General features: G+C 42.4%; 1 protein-coding gene across 1 annotated transcript in view; it reads left to right on the top strand.

Annotated features, from left to right (window-relative positions):
• SNTB1 (syntrophin beta 1) overlaps nucleotides 1-16968 on the top strand; it is a 116016-nt gene that overhangs the window by 88693 nt on the left and 10355 nt on the right. The window contains exon 4 of the mRNA XM_056332632.1: nucleotides 14407-14546. Coding sequence (XP_056188607.1) covers nucleotides 14407-14546 — 140 coding nt within the window. The remainder of the gene's footprint in view (nucleotides 1-14406; nucleotides 14547-16968) is intronic.

Raw genomic sequence — 16968 nt, forward strand, 5'->3', positions numbered from 1 at the left:
AGAAAACACTGTAACTTGCTCCCCGTGCCACCTCACACTTTTTTTTCTCTTTCAAGCCGTGCCACAAATATGAATGTCTTAATTGGGATTTAGTCTATTTCTGCCCACTTTAATCAAAGATCTGTCTGTAAAGAATTTTAGGAGATGCAGAGGTGAAGCCCTGCATCTATCCTTAGAAAATCTCACTGTCTGCTTTGGCTGCTGGTTCTGAAAGACCTCTGCAGTAGTTGTTCTTTTTTGCCTTGGTCAGTTATGTCAAGCAGCGTGTCTGTAGCTATGTTTAGTTCTGAGCACAAACATGAGGCAGAAATGGAAGCTTTTTGGCAAGCAGGGAACATGATTTTCTGCCCATTCGCACAGAATGGTGTTAATTAATAGTTTGTTTTCTGACAAATGGTTAATTGTGCCTGACTGTTTTCCATATGGCTAAGGAAATAAAAAAGCCAATGAGGACATGGTATTTAAAAATCCAGAAATTTTGGTGGAAACTGCTGGTATGATATCCAATCCAATCCCATTTGCTATACTCCTAAAATGGGTTATGTGAATGTTAGCATATGACAATGTTAATAAAGTACATACTTTCCAATTTTCCTTTTGCAGTTTCATGCTAGTATTACTCAACTGAGTTACTTAAGGTTTTTTTTATACCAGTATATGTGAGATGTCTGACTGAAAAGACAAATATTTATCTCCATAGTAGGAATAAAAATGGAAGAAATAATTTGTAAAATTTCCCAGTGGCTTCAGTGCAAATACATTTCTAACACCAAGGGTAGAATTAGGTGTAGTCACTTGGTAATATTCATACGTGCTTGTCTTTGCTACAAGAAAGTGAAAACCCCACAGCTCTATGATGTTCAGGTTACCCTCTGCTGGTTCATACTCAAAATTGCTGGCACATCTGTCTGGGGTGATTTATTAGCCCACAGCAGGAAAGAGTCTTCTATTGATGAAGTCAGTTGGTTCATGAGCTCGTTTATCTCTTAAACTAAAAATAATTTCTCTTTGGATATGTGATGGTTTGTTAGGAGATGTAAAAGTCTAATACCATTACCAGGAAGTTCTTTATTTGATTAAATTGTGTATTTCAGGGATAATTCTTGAATCTGAAACCTTAGTTTCCCATTCTGGACCCAGGGAGATAACCTGTAGCATGCAATCTGTTTATACTAGCTTTGGAAATTAACTTTATCCTTCCCAAGTTTTTCTTCTAGAGCAATGTTCAGTTCTCTGTAGAATTGTCCTATGAGTAATTAAATGCTGTGATTATTGCAAAAATATGAAACACTGAGAATTAGAACCAGATAAAGAGTATTGGCTTTCAAAATTGCATAGTTTATAATGTGTAATTTCCTGATATTTGTAGGATTTGGGTCTGTAGATTGATGGCCCTGATTGTGTATCTTTTAGTGAGCTAGATGAAGTAACATGGCACAGCACTAAACCCATTTGTCCTGTGTGGCTAATTTAAAGCTAAGCATAGACAACTGCCAAGTAAAAGGTTCTTTATGTTTGTCTTCCCCATATGGCTCTGTTGAATATTCATGGTTTCTATTAACACATGCCCTTCAATACATGCTATGTTTTTGTTGTAGATAGTAGATTAATTAAAAGAGTTGTTGCTATAAACCCCTGGGCTGTGATCTTGTCAGATCATGTAATATAAGCAGTGTCAGGTCTGGGAAAATGATGCCTCTTGAGAAGTAACAGCTGACCATAGGTCCAAACCTCATAGTTTGAATACTTTTAGTTTTTAGTTCACAGGGATATTTCTTCTACTACCATCTTTTGAAATAAAGATGTTTTATGAAAGCTGAGCTCTCATTTCTATTGTAGGTTCCTAGCCACAGAGAAAATCTTAAAACTATGGAATGTCAGCAAAGCAAAAAGGCTTGATATATCAGCAAGAATTAAAAATGTACTGTAAATACCAACCAAACCTCAGACTGATTTTCAAGCTCCACTTGACATCCCCAAGGGAGCTTTGGCTGGATAGAGTTGGTAATACTGGTTTTCTATTAAAGCTGCCTTGTCAGTTATTTTTGCAACGTTAGGAATGTGTGTGCATTTCTTCATGTACCGGATAGGTAGTGGTGACAGCTGTCCAGCAAGTCACAGGACCAGTGACAAACTGCAGTTACCCTCTTTCTGTCCAGCATTCTTCCCACTTACCCAGTTCCTCTGTGACCATCACTCTCCTGAAATTCCTTTGGCAGGGTTAGAGTAATGACCATCTTAAAAAGACATTTAGCTAAAAAAACAAATTTGATTTTTCTATTAGTCTCCCAAGCATGTAATGATACCTGACCTCACAGTATCCCCAGGACCACAGTGGCACGTGCTCCAGCATGGGCAACAATTTCCCAATGATGAAACTGGCCAAGAACCATGATAGAGTAGCTGGAAATTTCTGCCAGGGAAGGTTTTGCAGAACAGGCTAGACAAATCTTGGGAGCAAAGTCTGCCCTTTCCTGAGCAGAGGCTGGACGAGTTGATCTTTCAAGTCATCTAGGAGGTTCCTGGAGTGTGTGGAAGATAATTCCTGACACAGCTGCTGAGGGAGTTAGCTAGGGAAGGTGCCTGCTGGACCTGTTGTTTGTGAACAGAGAAGGACTTGTGGGTGATGTGATGTTTAGAGGCTGTCTTGGGCACAGCAACCACAAAATAGTAAGTTTGCAATTCTCAGAGGAGTGAGATGATTGCTCCTCAAAACTGCTACCTTGGACTTCTGGAGGGCAGTCTCTGGCCTGTTTAGGAGACTGATTGACCGAGTCCCTTGGGAGCCAGTCCTGAAGGGCAAAGGAGTCCAGGAAGACTGGACATTCTTAAGAAGAAAATCATAAAAGGGCAGGAGCAGGCCGTCCCCATGTGCCAAAAGATGAGCTGACGGGGAAGAAGACCGGCGGGGCTGAATGAAGCTTTGGCTGGATCTTAGGAAATAAAGGAGAGTTTATGACCTTTGGAAGAAGGGGCAGGCCACTCAGAAGGGCTTCAAAGATGCTGTGAGGTTACACATGGGGAAAATTAAAAGAGCCAAAACCCCACTAGAACTTAATCTGGCTACTGCCGTAAAAGACAATAAAAAATGTTTCTATAAAAAATTGGCAACAAAAGGAGGGCTAAGGAGAATCTCCATCCTTTATGGGATGTGGGAGGAAACAGTGGCAAAAGCTGAGGAAAAGGCTGAGGTACTTAATGCCTTCTTTGCCTCAGTCCTCAATAGTAAGACCAGTTGTTCTCCGGGTACCCAGGCCCCTGAGCTGCAAGACACGGATGGGGAGCAGAATGAAGCCTCTGTAATCCAAGGGGAAATGATCACACCGCTTAGACCCACACAAACCTATAAGGCTGAATGGGATCCCCCCAAGGGTACTGAGAGAACTGGCAGAAGTGCTCACCGAGCCACTTTCAATCATTTATTAGCAATGACGCCTATCTACAGGAAGGGCTGGAAGGAGGATCCAGGAAACTACAGGTTTGTCAGTCAGACCTCAGTGCCAGGGAAGGTTATGGAGCAGGTCATCCTGAGCGCCATCGGGTGGCACGTGCAGAGCAACTGGGGGATCAGGCCCAGCCAGTGTGGGGTTATGAAAGGCAGGTCCTGCTTGATGAACCTGATCTCCTTCTATGACAAGATTACCTGCTTAATGGGCGAGGCAAAGGCTGTGGATGGTGTCTACTTGGACCTTAGTAAAGCCTTTGACACCATCTCCCACAGCATTCTCCTGGAGAAACTGGCTGCTCCTGGCTTGGATGGGTGTAATATTTGTTGGGTTAGAAAATGGCTGAATGCCATTAGATTTAGATTGGGTATTAGAAAAAAATTCTTCACTAAAAGGATGGTCAAGTATTGGAACAGGCTGCCCAAAGAAATGGTTGAGTAACCACCCCTGAATGTATTTAGAAGACCTGTAAATGTGGCACTTAGAGACATGTTCAGTGGCGGACTTGGTGATCTTAAAGGTCTTTTCCAACCCAAACGATTCTATGATTCTGTCTTCAGTCTTCCTTCTATGAATCTAAGCGTCACGTTTCTGAACCAGTGACTGGCTTAAGCCTTCCAGGAAGGCAGAAGAACAATGTTCTTAGCTTTTCAGTGGGGCAGGTGACACTTTCGGTTATATCCTATTTGCTTCTTTACTCATTCCTTAGAAAACTAACAAATCCCAAATCAAACAGAGCTCTCTGAACGGGCAAAGATTTTAAAATTCAGCTTTGTCTTTATTAAGGAGTGAAAGTGAATTGCATATTAAATGGACTAACTGTTCATTTCCTACCTTTACTGGCACCCTGGGATCCACCAGTTCTGAGATCCATCATGAAAACCTACCGGATGTACTCCAAAATCTGGCTGCCAAGGTGCAGCACCTATTTGGTTGGCAGAGATTTCTTGGAGCTCAGCTGGGTTTCTGAGAAAAAAAACCAGTTATTCTGCCCATCAGAAAATTTTGAATTTGATAAACAAATTCTAATGAAAATGCCGTGTTTTAAGTTCCTTTTTTTCCCCCATTAAGACAGCAGGTATATTCCTTGAGTATTTTAGATAGCTTGTGGAGGTTTGTCATTATGCTGGCAGAGAGAGACATTTTATCCATTTGAAACAATATATGGTATCAAACAATTGGATGGCTTTGAAAATGGCAACCTGGCAAACAAATAATAAAAAAACAAAACCATAGGAACTTTGTGTGATATATCCTTAGGCATCTAAATAAGTAGGTTTGGATTCCAAACTGTAACTGATTTTTACCAAACTTCCGAGAAAGCTATGGCTGCTCCACATTTTTTCAAAATTAAGCCACATTAGTAAGGTTTCTACTTGAACCTCTGCTTTTTCAAAAAGTATTCAGATATTTCTCAGCATGTTCAAAATTCCAGTTGATGAAGCCTAACATATAGATTTTATCAGTGTTTTTTGAAGATAATACATTTTTGTGCCAGGCATGTAGTGAATTCACTCATTTGCTTGAGGTCATTAGTTGCATTGCAGTCCATCAGTATTACTGAATATTGATCAATGACACAATAGAGTGAAACAACAAAGTATTCTGGACTGTCCTTGAGACAACATAGTAACAATGACAAAGAAACATCTTGTTCTCTCTGTATTGCTCCCCTACTGTTTTTTTCTTCCAGCACTTGTGATTTATAATGAGCCTTGAGTAAAGTAGTCAAAGCTGTCAGTCTTCAAAAGGTACCAGTTGTGATGGACCATTATTTCTGAAGCTGAGTATTAGGAAAGACAATGTGATAGAGAGAGGCACAAAACATCATCTGGGACAAATTTCAGTCACTGTAGTTTTAATATAGACATTGATGATTACCTGTCCTTCACCAAACAGACACCACAATAATTTCAAATGGCATTTTACATGTTTGAGCCATCATTAAAAACTGCAAGCTGCTTTCAAATGAAAACTACACCTCCAGCATTCCCATTTGATTGGGTGCTGTTGACAAGTGTTCTTGAGCTGGTGTTAAAATATCCGTGCACTTTTACTGAATTGAAAGATGAGATGTTTGTATTTTTTTGATGTAATGGATATTGTTCTTCATTTATCCTAATGTGGTACCTACTTGATCAGCTGATGTCAGATTCACTTGTAAATTATAGACTTTTAGAGACAGTGAGTTTAAACTATGGTGTCTTCACTTGATTCTGCTGCTGTACAATTACCATTATGCCCCACTGATGATGATGAACTCCCTCATAATATTCTTTACCTTGGCTTGAATGCTCACTGTATGTCTTTTTTGTGACTCTATGTCACAAAACTGTGGCATCCAGCAACCTGCAGGGCACAGGAGAGAACGGTGGTTGCTCTTGGTATCCTGGAGCATACCAGGGGAAAACTGGTTTTCCCCACCCCTAAGTAACTGTATCCATTCTCGAGCAGTTGCATAGCAGATGTTGTAGAGCTTCCAAAGCTCCCGTCTGTTGTCTTGCCTCCCTTTTCTGCTGTGGCTGACCCTGATGTGCAAAATAGCTCCACGGATTGAAGGGGAAGATACGCAGTCTTTCTTAGTGTTTCCTAGGGCAAACCTGGCTTACTGGAGGGACTACTTCATTTTAAAGGGAAGTACGAGGATTATTGTGCTTTGAGGTCCAGTGATTATTTTGAAGACAACACAGCTGCTCATCTGTCTCAGAACTGAGCTGTGTCTTAGAGGTACAGTTCCTCCCACGTTTTAATTCTGTGATTTTTATTTAAATATTTATTAAACTTCAGGCAGCTGCTATCACCAGCTTTTTGGTGATATGTTCATGAGATGTGTTTCAGAATGCAAGTTTGCAGCTGTTCTCGCTTGCAGTCTGAAGAGCCCAGACGCCTCATAGATAAGCCATACATGAACACACAACAGACTCAAAGGTGTCTGCTAATAGCATCTTCACTTTTATCCTGAATGTTGGTGTAAGGGTGCTGGAAAAGAGAGATTGCTGGGTGAAACACAGGCGCTGGTAGGTCAAACACAGTTGCTGGCAGGTCATGGACATAGGTAATTGTGATTGCCTCCACTTTTGCAGATGTTTCTTCTTTTAAATTGCGGCTTTGTGCTCACCTCCACTCTTCAGGCTTCCCATTCATTTGTTCAATCAGTGTAACTGATTAGAAAAGCCTGAGGTTAATGGTCTTTCCTTCCTTTTTTTCTTCCTTCCCCTGTGTCTCTTTTATAAGCAATACTTAAAATGCGACCTCTTTCAACACAGGTTGGTCCCCAGTCAGACTGGCTTTGGAGGTCAGTTGAACTGTAGCTCTCCACTGTCTCTTGATGAGCCTTAGTGGCCAGTGGAGCTGGTCTGTTCTGACCTTCCCCCGTGTATCTGTCCTTGTGACTTACAGGTTGGGCAGATATTTTTTGCCACAGCCCCTGAGTGATGAAATGTCCTCTTCCTTTCCCTGCTCTCCCCTGGCAATTTCTGAGAAAAAATAAAAAGGAAGAAAAAAAATAATAGCAAAGTGCAGGTTTTTCTACAGAGATTATTTAGCTCAGCACTATCTTTTCAGGAGTGGACCTTTGCTGTTTGCAAAGCCTTGCTATCATAAATTACTACTACTTAATTTCAGGCAGTGCTGTCACGGTCTGAAGAAGGTGCTATATAGGAGAAAATGTGTTTTACTCAGAAAACATCAGAATACTTCTTAAAACGCAATAAAGTTCCTTTCACCTTCTCTAAGATGAAAAGCAATCACTGTCTTTAGCAAATGGTGTGGGACATTTACTCTCCTGTGTATAGTGCCTGTTTGCCCTTCCCTGGAAAGATTCCTGATGTTATCAGAAAGTCTGTGGTTGTATTGCAAAAAAACTCTTACTACAGACCTTCAAGTCTCAACTTAATGCTCTAGCAAAATGATCCTGGGTTATGGTAGAGGTTTCTAAAATAGATGAATTACCTTTTTTTTTTTCCCCTTTTTGAGTCCCATGGAGTTGGATTTCTGTGTATTTAGTTAACCAGTTTCAGTGGACCCATTAATCAGAAGAAAGAGAACACATCAGGATTTTAAACTTCTCTCATGCAGGTGTGCAATATATTTTTACTTAAGGTACAGTGAATGAAGCTTATGTGATGCTGGATTTTCCATTCCTTACATTCCTTATCTTTTGCAAGGAATCCACTGCAAAGGAAATCCAGAGTGTTAAACTCTATATAGTCAGAAGGATCAAGGATACACCTTTTATACAGCTCTAAATCATTTAAGGTACAAGGTAACTACAAATCATTCTGCAAACCCTTAAACTGCAATAACCATTTTATATGACTACTGCATTTATATTGATGCAACATTCATGCGACACAAATACATGAAAAACTGCATGGGTATGGAATAATTGTAGAACTAACTTTAAATTAAGGGCAACCTAAATGATGGCTTTCTGATCCAGATCTGGACTGCTTCTTTCATTAATTTCCGGTGTTTTATAACCTCAGGAAATAATATAGGTTGGAAAGGAGTTTTTACGGTTCAGCCCCCCTTCTCTAAGCAGTGCCAAGTAGACCAGCCTGCTTAGGGCCCTGCCCAGTCATATTGCAAGTATCATCTCAATCATTTCACAGTCTGTTCCAGTGTTTGACCACCATGACATGCTGAAAAAGTTTCTCTGAGTATCAAAATCAGAATCTCCCTTGTTTCAGCTTGTGGTTATTGAATCCCATCCTCTCACTGTGCACCTTCAAGAAGAATTTGTCTCCCATCTTCTCTGTAGCATAGGAGACATGCAGCCCTCCAGGCTTGTTTCCCAAGGGCCTAGTCCAAAAACGCAGAGTCATTAGAAAACAGCAAGCTCTGGAGCAAACCTTCACTACAGAACTGGGATTGGGCATACTTGTTTGGCTGTAGGAAAGGTCTCAGATCACCTACTCTTCTCATATGTGAGAGTACAGAGGGCTGAGGTGCTTCTCTTGACATTTAGAGGCGTTTGGTTATGAGCCAGAGCTGTTTAAAAATCCTGTAAATCCAGAGAGTCAGGGCATTGGCCTGAACATATTGCCATGCTGGCGTGGTTGACTCCTACTTTTGATAAAAGTTGGCTTGTGTCTTGTAATTTTAAAGGATAGTTAGAAGGAGTACAGACTTGTCTTGAGAATGGATGTCCTGTCCGTACTCGGCAGTGCCCATAACTAGCTGTTAGTGTATCCCTGGGCTTTGCTCAGGGTAGCGCAAGGGTTGGATCAGCATGGTCCCTGCTGTGGTTCCCACCTGACCTGCCTGGCTTTGGCTGCTTCTACAGCAGCGGCACTATGGCCAAGCATGCGCATCACTCGCTTGCTGCTACCTGCTCAGAGGAGGCAATACTGTGCCCTTTGCAGGCTTTTTGTGTGTGCACTGACTGTAAGCCAGATCTGGTAACGGCACAAGCCACCTTTGAGCTATCACTGAGGTCAAAGAGAGGGAAGAACAAAACCAGATACATTTTCATTAGCTTCCCACCCCCCCCCAAACAATGTGCACATTATTTCCTGTTTAAAACTACAAAGTTTAGCAGTAAAACACATCGCATCCACGTGTGGCGTGGGAGGTGTTGATATCCTCTGCCTACGGCTGTCACTTACACCCACTTCTGCATTGCAAATTGTCTCCCGTTAAATGAGCTCACAGAAATACCAGCATTGTTTCATATGCTGGGGTTTGCATGATGTATTTCTGCATCACTGCTGTTTGTCTTGCAAAAATCCTTTTCAGTCCCAGCTGTTATTTTCAGGAACTGACAAGTAGGTTTCTGTAAATGAATAAAATTTATTCTGAACATGGATGTAACCCCTCATGAAAAGACAGCAAAAAGGCAAGAAATACGTAGCAGAACATACCCCAGCCTGTATTGAAGCTGGCAGTTGTCAGCACAGAGAGATTTTAAGTGAAGGAGGAGGGAAAATAGCAAGAAAAAGGTTTCTGAAGATTCTTTCTTGGTTTCTCCTTGTGTTCTCTGTGTGGGGTGGTGGTGTGGCTCTGGGATTTGGGACAGGGTGATGGAAAAGGGAGTTAAACCAGTTACTGTAGCATAAACTTGCTACCTTTGTGGTGGTTATCTGAAAGGCCTGGATACTTGCTGCTGTGGTCTGCTGGCAGTATATGATTTGTTTACTAAACAGGGAATGTAATTGAAATGTCCCTTTTGAGTTAATGAAAATATAAAACAGCTTTCCAGAGTAGACTGAGGACTCTAATTATCTGTGAGCCTCATAGATTAAAAGTGTTCTTTCATCCGTTTCTGGCAGCCTGAAGTAGATGAATAACTGAAATTCAAATAAAAACCTTAGGAAAAAGAGACCTGGAAGATGAAAGAGCAAAGGGCCAAACCATTTGTAAAAGGATGTATCTCCATTGAGATGCCCGTTGTCTTTATGGCAACTAATTATATGTGAAAACTATGAAAGGTTTGGAAGCTGTGATACCCATTAAAGGGGCCAGGGGTCTCCATTGCCTGCGGGAAAAACACGCTGGCTCCTCTCTGAAATATCCTTGGCTCTGTATCAGAGGAGTTACTCTTTAAGGGTACATTGCAAGCAGTGGCCTTAAGCACGTGACCAGTTGCCAGAAAACTGGCAGAAGCAGTCATACAGGTAGTGTTGAGCTTGCTACGTCATTATTTGCAGTCAGTCCTTCAGACCACAGATCCAGCCCTAAAACAAAGCCTGGAGCAACGCTGCCCCACCATGCAAAGGCATCCAGAAGCAGCCAGAGCTCAGGTACATCCTCGGGATGGTGGGGTCTGGTGTGTCCTAACGCTGTGTGAGCTGTCTGCTTTCTGCATTGAAGCACTTTTGTTCTTGTGTCAGCCGAAGGCTGGTGAACAAACCTCCGTGTAGCTGCTGAAATACAGCAGCCAATCTTGCGCACTTTTTGTCCACCTTCCCATTTGCGTCTGTTCCTGCTGTGAGTGTTACAGCAGCACTTGCCTCCCCAGCTGAGACCGTGGTGTCAGTATGGAAATGCAGAGCATTCAGGCTGACTTTGTAGAGGAAGCCTGTGATCAAGTAAGACATGAACGCAGGTCTCCCCCGGTGTCATTCCAGGCCCAACCATCACACTGTTACACACACACACCAAAAAAAAAAAGTTTCATCCCTGCTGCACATGAAATATTTTCTGAATTTGGAAGGGTAAACCAGAGGGATGCACACAGGAAAAAGCGGGGTTTGCACTTCACAGGGTTAGTATATGAGGAGCAAAAAAGGTTTGCGAGCAGCAAAAAGGATGCTTCACCTCACTTGGTTGTTTTTTTTTGTTAGAATATGTTCTTCCTTTTCAGGTTTGTACTTGAAGACTTTGATCTAGGGGCGCAGTGTGTCTAGGAAAGAAAAAAAGAAGTTTGCTTCTGGTGTAAACATTTACAGCTTTGTGGACTTGAAGTGGAATTTCACCTGAGAATACAATCAGTGACCTCAGCTGAGATGAGCAGAGCGTGGAGAGGGGGCACTCGTACCTGTTACTTGGTGTTACCTGAACAGCGCCCAGAAGGCCAGCAAAAAGTTTGCTGATTCATTTTGTTGTGGTAGGAGGTTTGAGGAGTACTGATTTTTTTCTTTCTGTAGTTCTTCTAGATTTGATCTAATATTTTTGACTTTGAAAAAGGGCTGGGTTTGACAAGTTTTTAGAGTGGATGGTGATTTTGTCTGCTACGCAGATCAATGCACTTTGAAGTGTGCCCGTGCAAGTGGGAGATGACGTGAAGGAACTGTAGTGCAAGCGCCAGAATTCTGCAATGTTCTGGCTAAGCAGCAGGCCCTAACCATTGTATAAAATGGTGCCTCTGCAGCGTATCTCAAATGATACTTACATTTACTCTTGCAGAAGTTTTCACGTTATCTTTATGATACGTTAGATGTTAAAACCTTTAAAACCTGAACAAACCCTTCACTTAGCTGCCTGTAAGCAACATGGTTTTTGCTTCTCTTTTGTAATTTGCTCTTATGCTCATGCTTGGTATGCCACTTGCTTGCTCTGCATTAATTTACCATGCTGATTTGTTCTGAATATGCCCTGTAGGCTAATGGTATATTTGCAGCCTTTCTTCTTTTGTAAAATTTGCTATTGCCGTTTATGGGACAGCATGTTCTCTTTGACACCTTCCAGAAGTGCCAACTGCCTGTTGAACAGCACGGCATCAGCTGTTAAAGCCTGATGCAAACCCCAGTAAAATCAGGGAACACTAATGCAATTCAAGGTTTTTAAGGAAAGGCAGTATCTTTTATTAGATCAGCTGTTGGAAAAAAACAGACAAGCTTTTGGGCCCACACATCCTTCTTCAGGTCTGAAATAGCAGCAGTATTGCTTATACTGGCATTCCTTAGCAGCGAGGCAGCTATGGTCCCAGCAAGGTTTAAAAAACGTGTTTAAAAGTGTGTGTATTTCATGGCCCTTCTTATTGGGGAGGGCTTCCTAGCAGGACACAGGCAGACATCATTCTCTTCTCTCCCCTTCCCAGTACACACCCTACAAACAGGGAACACATCCTACAAGGAGAGGTAGTAGAAGATCACTTATTCTTGAGAAAAACTCTTCAATACCTTATGACCAAGCCACATCATCTCCATAGTCACCCAGCTGTTGGGGAGGACTGGGGCAAATCTATGGGCTTTGCTGTGCAGGTGGTAACCGCAGGATCCGTGCTGGAGATCCTGGTTCCTAACGTTTACAGCAAATAGTTGTGGGACAAGCGGGCAAAATGAGTTTTCTTCCCTTTCTTGTGGTTGCTTTAGAGGGAACAGTGTTTCCCAAAGTTTCTGGAGTCACAGTTGCCTGACCAGCCACCCAATAGCAAAGCTTGTGATTGAAAATAGTACACTGGCAGGGTGGTTCTGCAGAAAAGCTGTCAGCAGCTTCCAGTAGTCTTTGGATTGCTTGTGGTTACATAGTCGAAAAATAAGAAATAACAAACAGCCCAGTATACTGCCTGCTTACTCCTGCAGATTATGGATCTCAACATCCTTTGTCATCCTATGAGAGATTTCATATTATCTTCCTTTTTTCTTTTCTGGAAATCTTCAAAAGTATATAATAAAATCTTTCTAGTTAAAGAACAGAGTCAGATGCTCAAAAATTAAATGTTAGCGTTAACTGCAACATTTATTAAATGTTAGCATTAACCGTAACATTTATTTCTATATTCCCATGCTAGGAACTGTGGTGTTAACTGTAGTTAATAACTGGTATTAAGAAGCTAAGGATGCTTTTTGCTCATGTGAATATTTCCACAGTACACGAGCTGCAAGAACTCTGGATTTTGCATTATTTCAGGAGTGTATCAATAGGTGTGTTAATTATGTGGCTTCTCTCTTCAGCCCTATTTGAAAATGAAAGTTTGCATTTCAAGAAACTATAGCTAAAAGAAAATTGTAATTGATGCTTCTGTAGAAATTAAAAGGATGAACCATTTATGACTTTGGTTAACACATAGACACGAACAACCAATGAGCAGGTAATGCTGTAAACAGGATTGTGATTATTGAAAAAGCGTAATTCAGAAGGAAAAATACTTCTTAGAAATTATGTAGGCCAAAAATCATAGTTTAAGAAGATCTGCTTTGGGCATTGGTGTTCTGGTGTGAAGCTATCTTCGAAGTATAGAAATTCTTAAAAGTATAGAAATTTGTGGGACCCTGTCTTCACATAAAATGCAAGTGTTTCTAATGTGATTCTAACCTGAATCCATCGCTTGAGGCACATTGTACTTAAGGATCTGGATTTCCATTCCTGTCTGTGCCACTCCCAGCCTTTTCAGCCTTTAATTGATCCCTTTTATATGTTTCTCCACCCAGTGATGTGCCCAGTGACACATGCCTGGGGCAAGTAAGCCGGTATCAACCGTAAAACAGAGTAGACAACTGCTGCTCTTTCCCAGAGAAGGTTTTAATGGAGGAGTCATGTAGACAACCGGATTCTCTGGTGAATCACAGAATTTGTTTTGTTCCCTTTAGTACCCAGTAAGATATCTGGGTGGTTTAAAAGCGTTGCTGCAAGTGTTACTGCGTAATGGGGCTTCTTTTTCTTGATGGGCATCAAAAGGAAAACGATGCATCTGCCTGTGAAAGAGAAGAGCATCATTCTCAAAACTAAGACCCTTTCATATTCCCATCTATTTAAAGATACTTCTATGCTACCAGTGTAGAATAAGTAAAACCCAGGATCTGTACTTGGTCCCCCTAACAGTAATTGTGTAGCCATGTGGACTACCACCTGTCTAACGTGCAAAACATGATTCCACATCTGGATTCTGCAGCCAGTACAGGGCTCCGATGACCCAGTCTTCAGACATCTTCTACATATGGGTTTGAAATGCAGACACAGGTCCATCACTGAGTCAATGCTTCAGATCAATCCCATGTTTAAGTTGGATTTCTTTATAAATTGGCACTTGTAAAACTGGAAGAATGGTATGAACGAAGGAGAAGCAGTGAAAAAGTGAACTGCTGCGGAAAAAAGCATCTGGTCCCAGCCCACTATTTTTTACTACCTGACACTCTTCTTTAATAGTGATGATGTTGCAGCTTTTTTTGCTCACGAAAATAGAAACAAGAGCAGCAGTGTCCAGCACTCAAGTGAATGAGCCAGCTACACATGAATTGGTACACATTATAAATACGCATTTGAAGTTTTTTCATGAATACCTCAGCTAAATAACAGCCATCCCTGTCTCGGTGTTCTTCCGCTACTGCATTTGTGGAGTAGCCTATAAAGAGAGCTGGAAATGGCAGTGCTAATGAGAACAGCATATGTCACTGCACTTCACTCCTTCTCTTCTGCAGCTGGTTATAAATTCGGGTGGGAGATATCAAAAAGCCAAAGACATAAAACTCTTTTTTGTTCATTATCTCACCCAGGACTCAACATGTTCGTATCGTCAGGCTTTACATGATGGTAGCTTTGTCTTTTCTTGTTTCACTGAGACTTTGCTCTTTTTCAGGTGCCAGGAGACAACGAGAAGCACTGGAAGCCAGTGTTAGTGGTCTTGACAGAGAAAGACCTCTTGATTTATGAGAGCATGCCACGGATGAAGGAGGCTTGGTTCAGCCCTCTGCATACCTACCCCCTGCTAGCCACCAGGTACCTGTGGTTTTTTATTATGACTGCTTCAAGACTGGTGGGAACTGCTGAGTCAGCCAGGAACAGGTATAGCTGGTACACAGCTATATATCATACTTGAAATGTTGTGGTTTGAGAAGCAGATTCTTCTTCAGTGGGCTGATGTGCTCAGCTTAACTTCTTTCTTCTCCATTTCGAGTTCTGGCTGAGGGTGATGGCCAGAAGGATTATGGATGTGGCCGTTTGGCCCAGATCCAGAGGCAGGAGTGCTGAAAAAGCCAAGAGTTCAATCTCCTGAAATTTCTCAGTGTGCAGACCTGAGGGCTTGGCAGAAGCACTCAGATTTGCAGCTGGTCCTCCAGGCTGAAAAAAAATGAAATTGTTGCCCTGAGTTGGATGTGCCATTGTGGCAGTTCTGCACCACTAGTTTGAGGCTTTTGAAGGGTTGCACATGTGATGGAGACGCTTAATTTCAGCACAACTTCTGTTCCTGCTCTAGCGAACGAATTCCTGGCTTTTTTAGCTTAAAATTGTGAGGTTGGAAGACACATGCTTGAATCTAGGTCGGAAATAACCATCTGCATTATTTCGAGGGTATCCATCGACACTAATTCAGAGACGGCTTTCCCATGGTTGTCTTTATGCAGTGGAAACTGTCTGTGCTTCTTGATGTGAATCTTAATCACGTTTCTTTGCCAGTATGGTCAAAGGGCTTGAGAAAGAGCTGCTCTGCCATTGATTTGGCCTTGCTACAGGCCTCTATTATACCATTTTCAATGAGTTCTCAGTCAGAAGGGCTTGCTGTACATGGCCAAAGGCAGCGGGTCTCTTACTGCGCTCTCATTAGTTAATTTTTGTTCTCGGTCTCTCGGTTTAGTTCTCTCCCTAAATGAGCTAAGGCTTTGCTGCTAAATCATTATAATAATAAATAAAAAAAATTGAACTCTGGGAATTACACTGATGGTTGTTTTGTCCCAGTCTACCTACCCGTGATGGAGTTTCAGACTCCCTCGCACGCCAGCTTCTGACTCACGCTTTGTTACTGTAACTTAAGGCAGCAGCCCCAAGCTTCGCAGCTTGCAGCCTGCTGCGCACTATGCCGGTGAATGCTGATGATTCCTGATGAAAACTGAGTCTGAGTAAGGTGTTGGAGCCGGAGCCAAAGGCTGTGTCCAGGTGTGTCACTAAGCCTTAGAGTTTGTAAAGCAAGAGCACCACAGCAGAGGGTGATGTTTCTCCCCCTCTTTGCTTTGGGATGTCATTTGTGCATGGACCCAACTCCTCCTCTAAGTGACTGGACATCCCGCAGCGCAGCCTGCCCCCTTCCTGCCCACACGTCATCACGTGTAAAGACAGCCCTTTGGTGGGTATCGCCAGCCCCCCTCATCAGTGATCACCGATCTGCCACATCAAACAATCTGAGACCTTGTCTTGGAAGGCTTTTTACTGAATTACTTTTTCTCAGGAGTTCAGATTTGATAGCAGACTGGCTTGCCTTGGGTGGGGATAGTCATCTCCCTGTCCAATGGGATTCCTGTGTGAATAGAGCACTGGCCTTCAGGCTGGAGGGGAATGAGAGATTGCTAAGCACAAGTGTCGGGCTGCTGAAGGGCCTTTATAGACTGGGGAAATGGGCTGTAAGAAAGATGGGATGAGGTTCAGAAGAGACAAGTGCTGGGGAATAATCAGCTGCACTGGTTTGGGGTGGAAAATGAGGAACATAGTTGCTTTGCTGGGAAGCGTCCTGGCAAAATTGCTTAAATCTACGGTGCTATGTTTTTGAGAGGGGAAAATAAAGATGATCATCTTGGGTTATAGCAGAAGTGTTGTGTGTTAGGCAGATGTAGTAATCATACATAACTACAGAGCATGAGTAAAGCCTCAGGTGATAAACCACCTTCACGTGAGGCACTGCACTTCCAAAAAGATGCAAGTTAGCTGTGGAAGGTCTAGAAGAAAACAATGCAAATGTAAGACCTAGAAAACACTGTCAGTAGGGGAGTACTTGAGAAGCCTTAGTTGTTTAATCTGGAGAGGTCCATGGAAAACATGTCAGCGGTTTTCAAGTATGAAGATGAGACACAAGGAGGACACGGGAGCATGTTCTCCAGGTCCCTCCTGGATACAACAGGGCATAGTTGCCTGCTGTTGCAGCAGGGCAGGTTTGGGTAGGTCCTTGGAAAAACTCGGTGTGCGAATGATGGATCAGATTCTGTAGGAAAGGTGTATGATCCTCATCACTGGGGTCCTTGAAGGATGGGTGATGCTATAATCCTCAGTAGTGTGTTGGCACAGTTAGCCCTGCTCTAGGAAGGGGGATGGGCCGGGTGACCTCCTGAGAACCATTCCAGCCCCATCTCTTTGATCTCTTTCTTACTAATATTGCTGGGAATTCAACACTCAGGCAAAAAGACGACAGATACACAAAACTTGACGCTCAGAA

Source organism: Falco biarmicus, chromosome 3, assembly GCF_023638135.1.
Source record: "Falco biarmicus isolate bFalBia1 chromosome 3, bFalBia1.pri, whole genome shotgun sequence".
Classification (NCBI taxonomy): domain Eukaryota; kingdom Metazoa; phylum Chordata; class Aves; order Falconiformes; family Falconidae; genus Falco; species Falco biarmicus.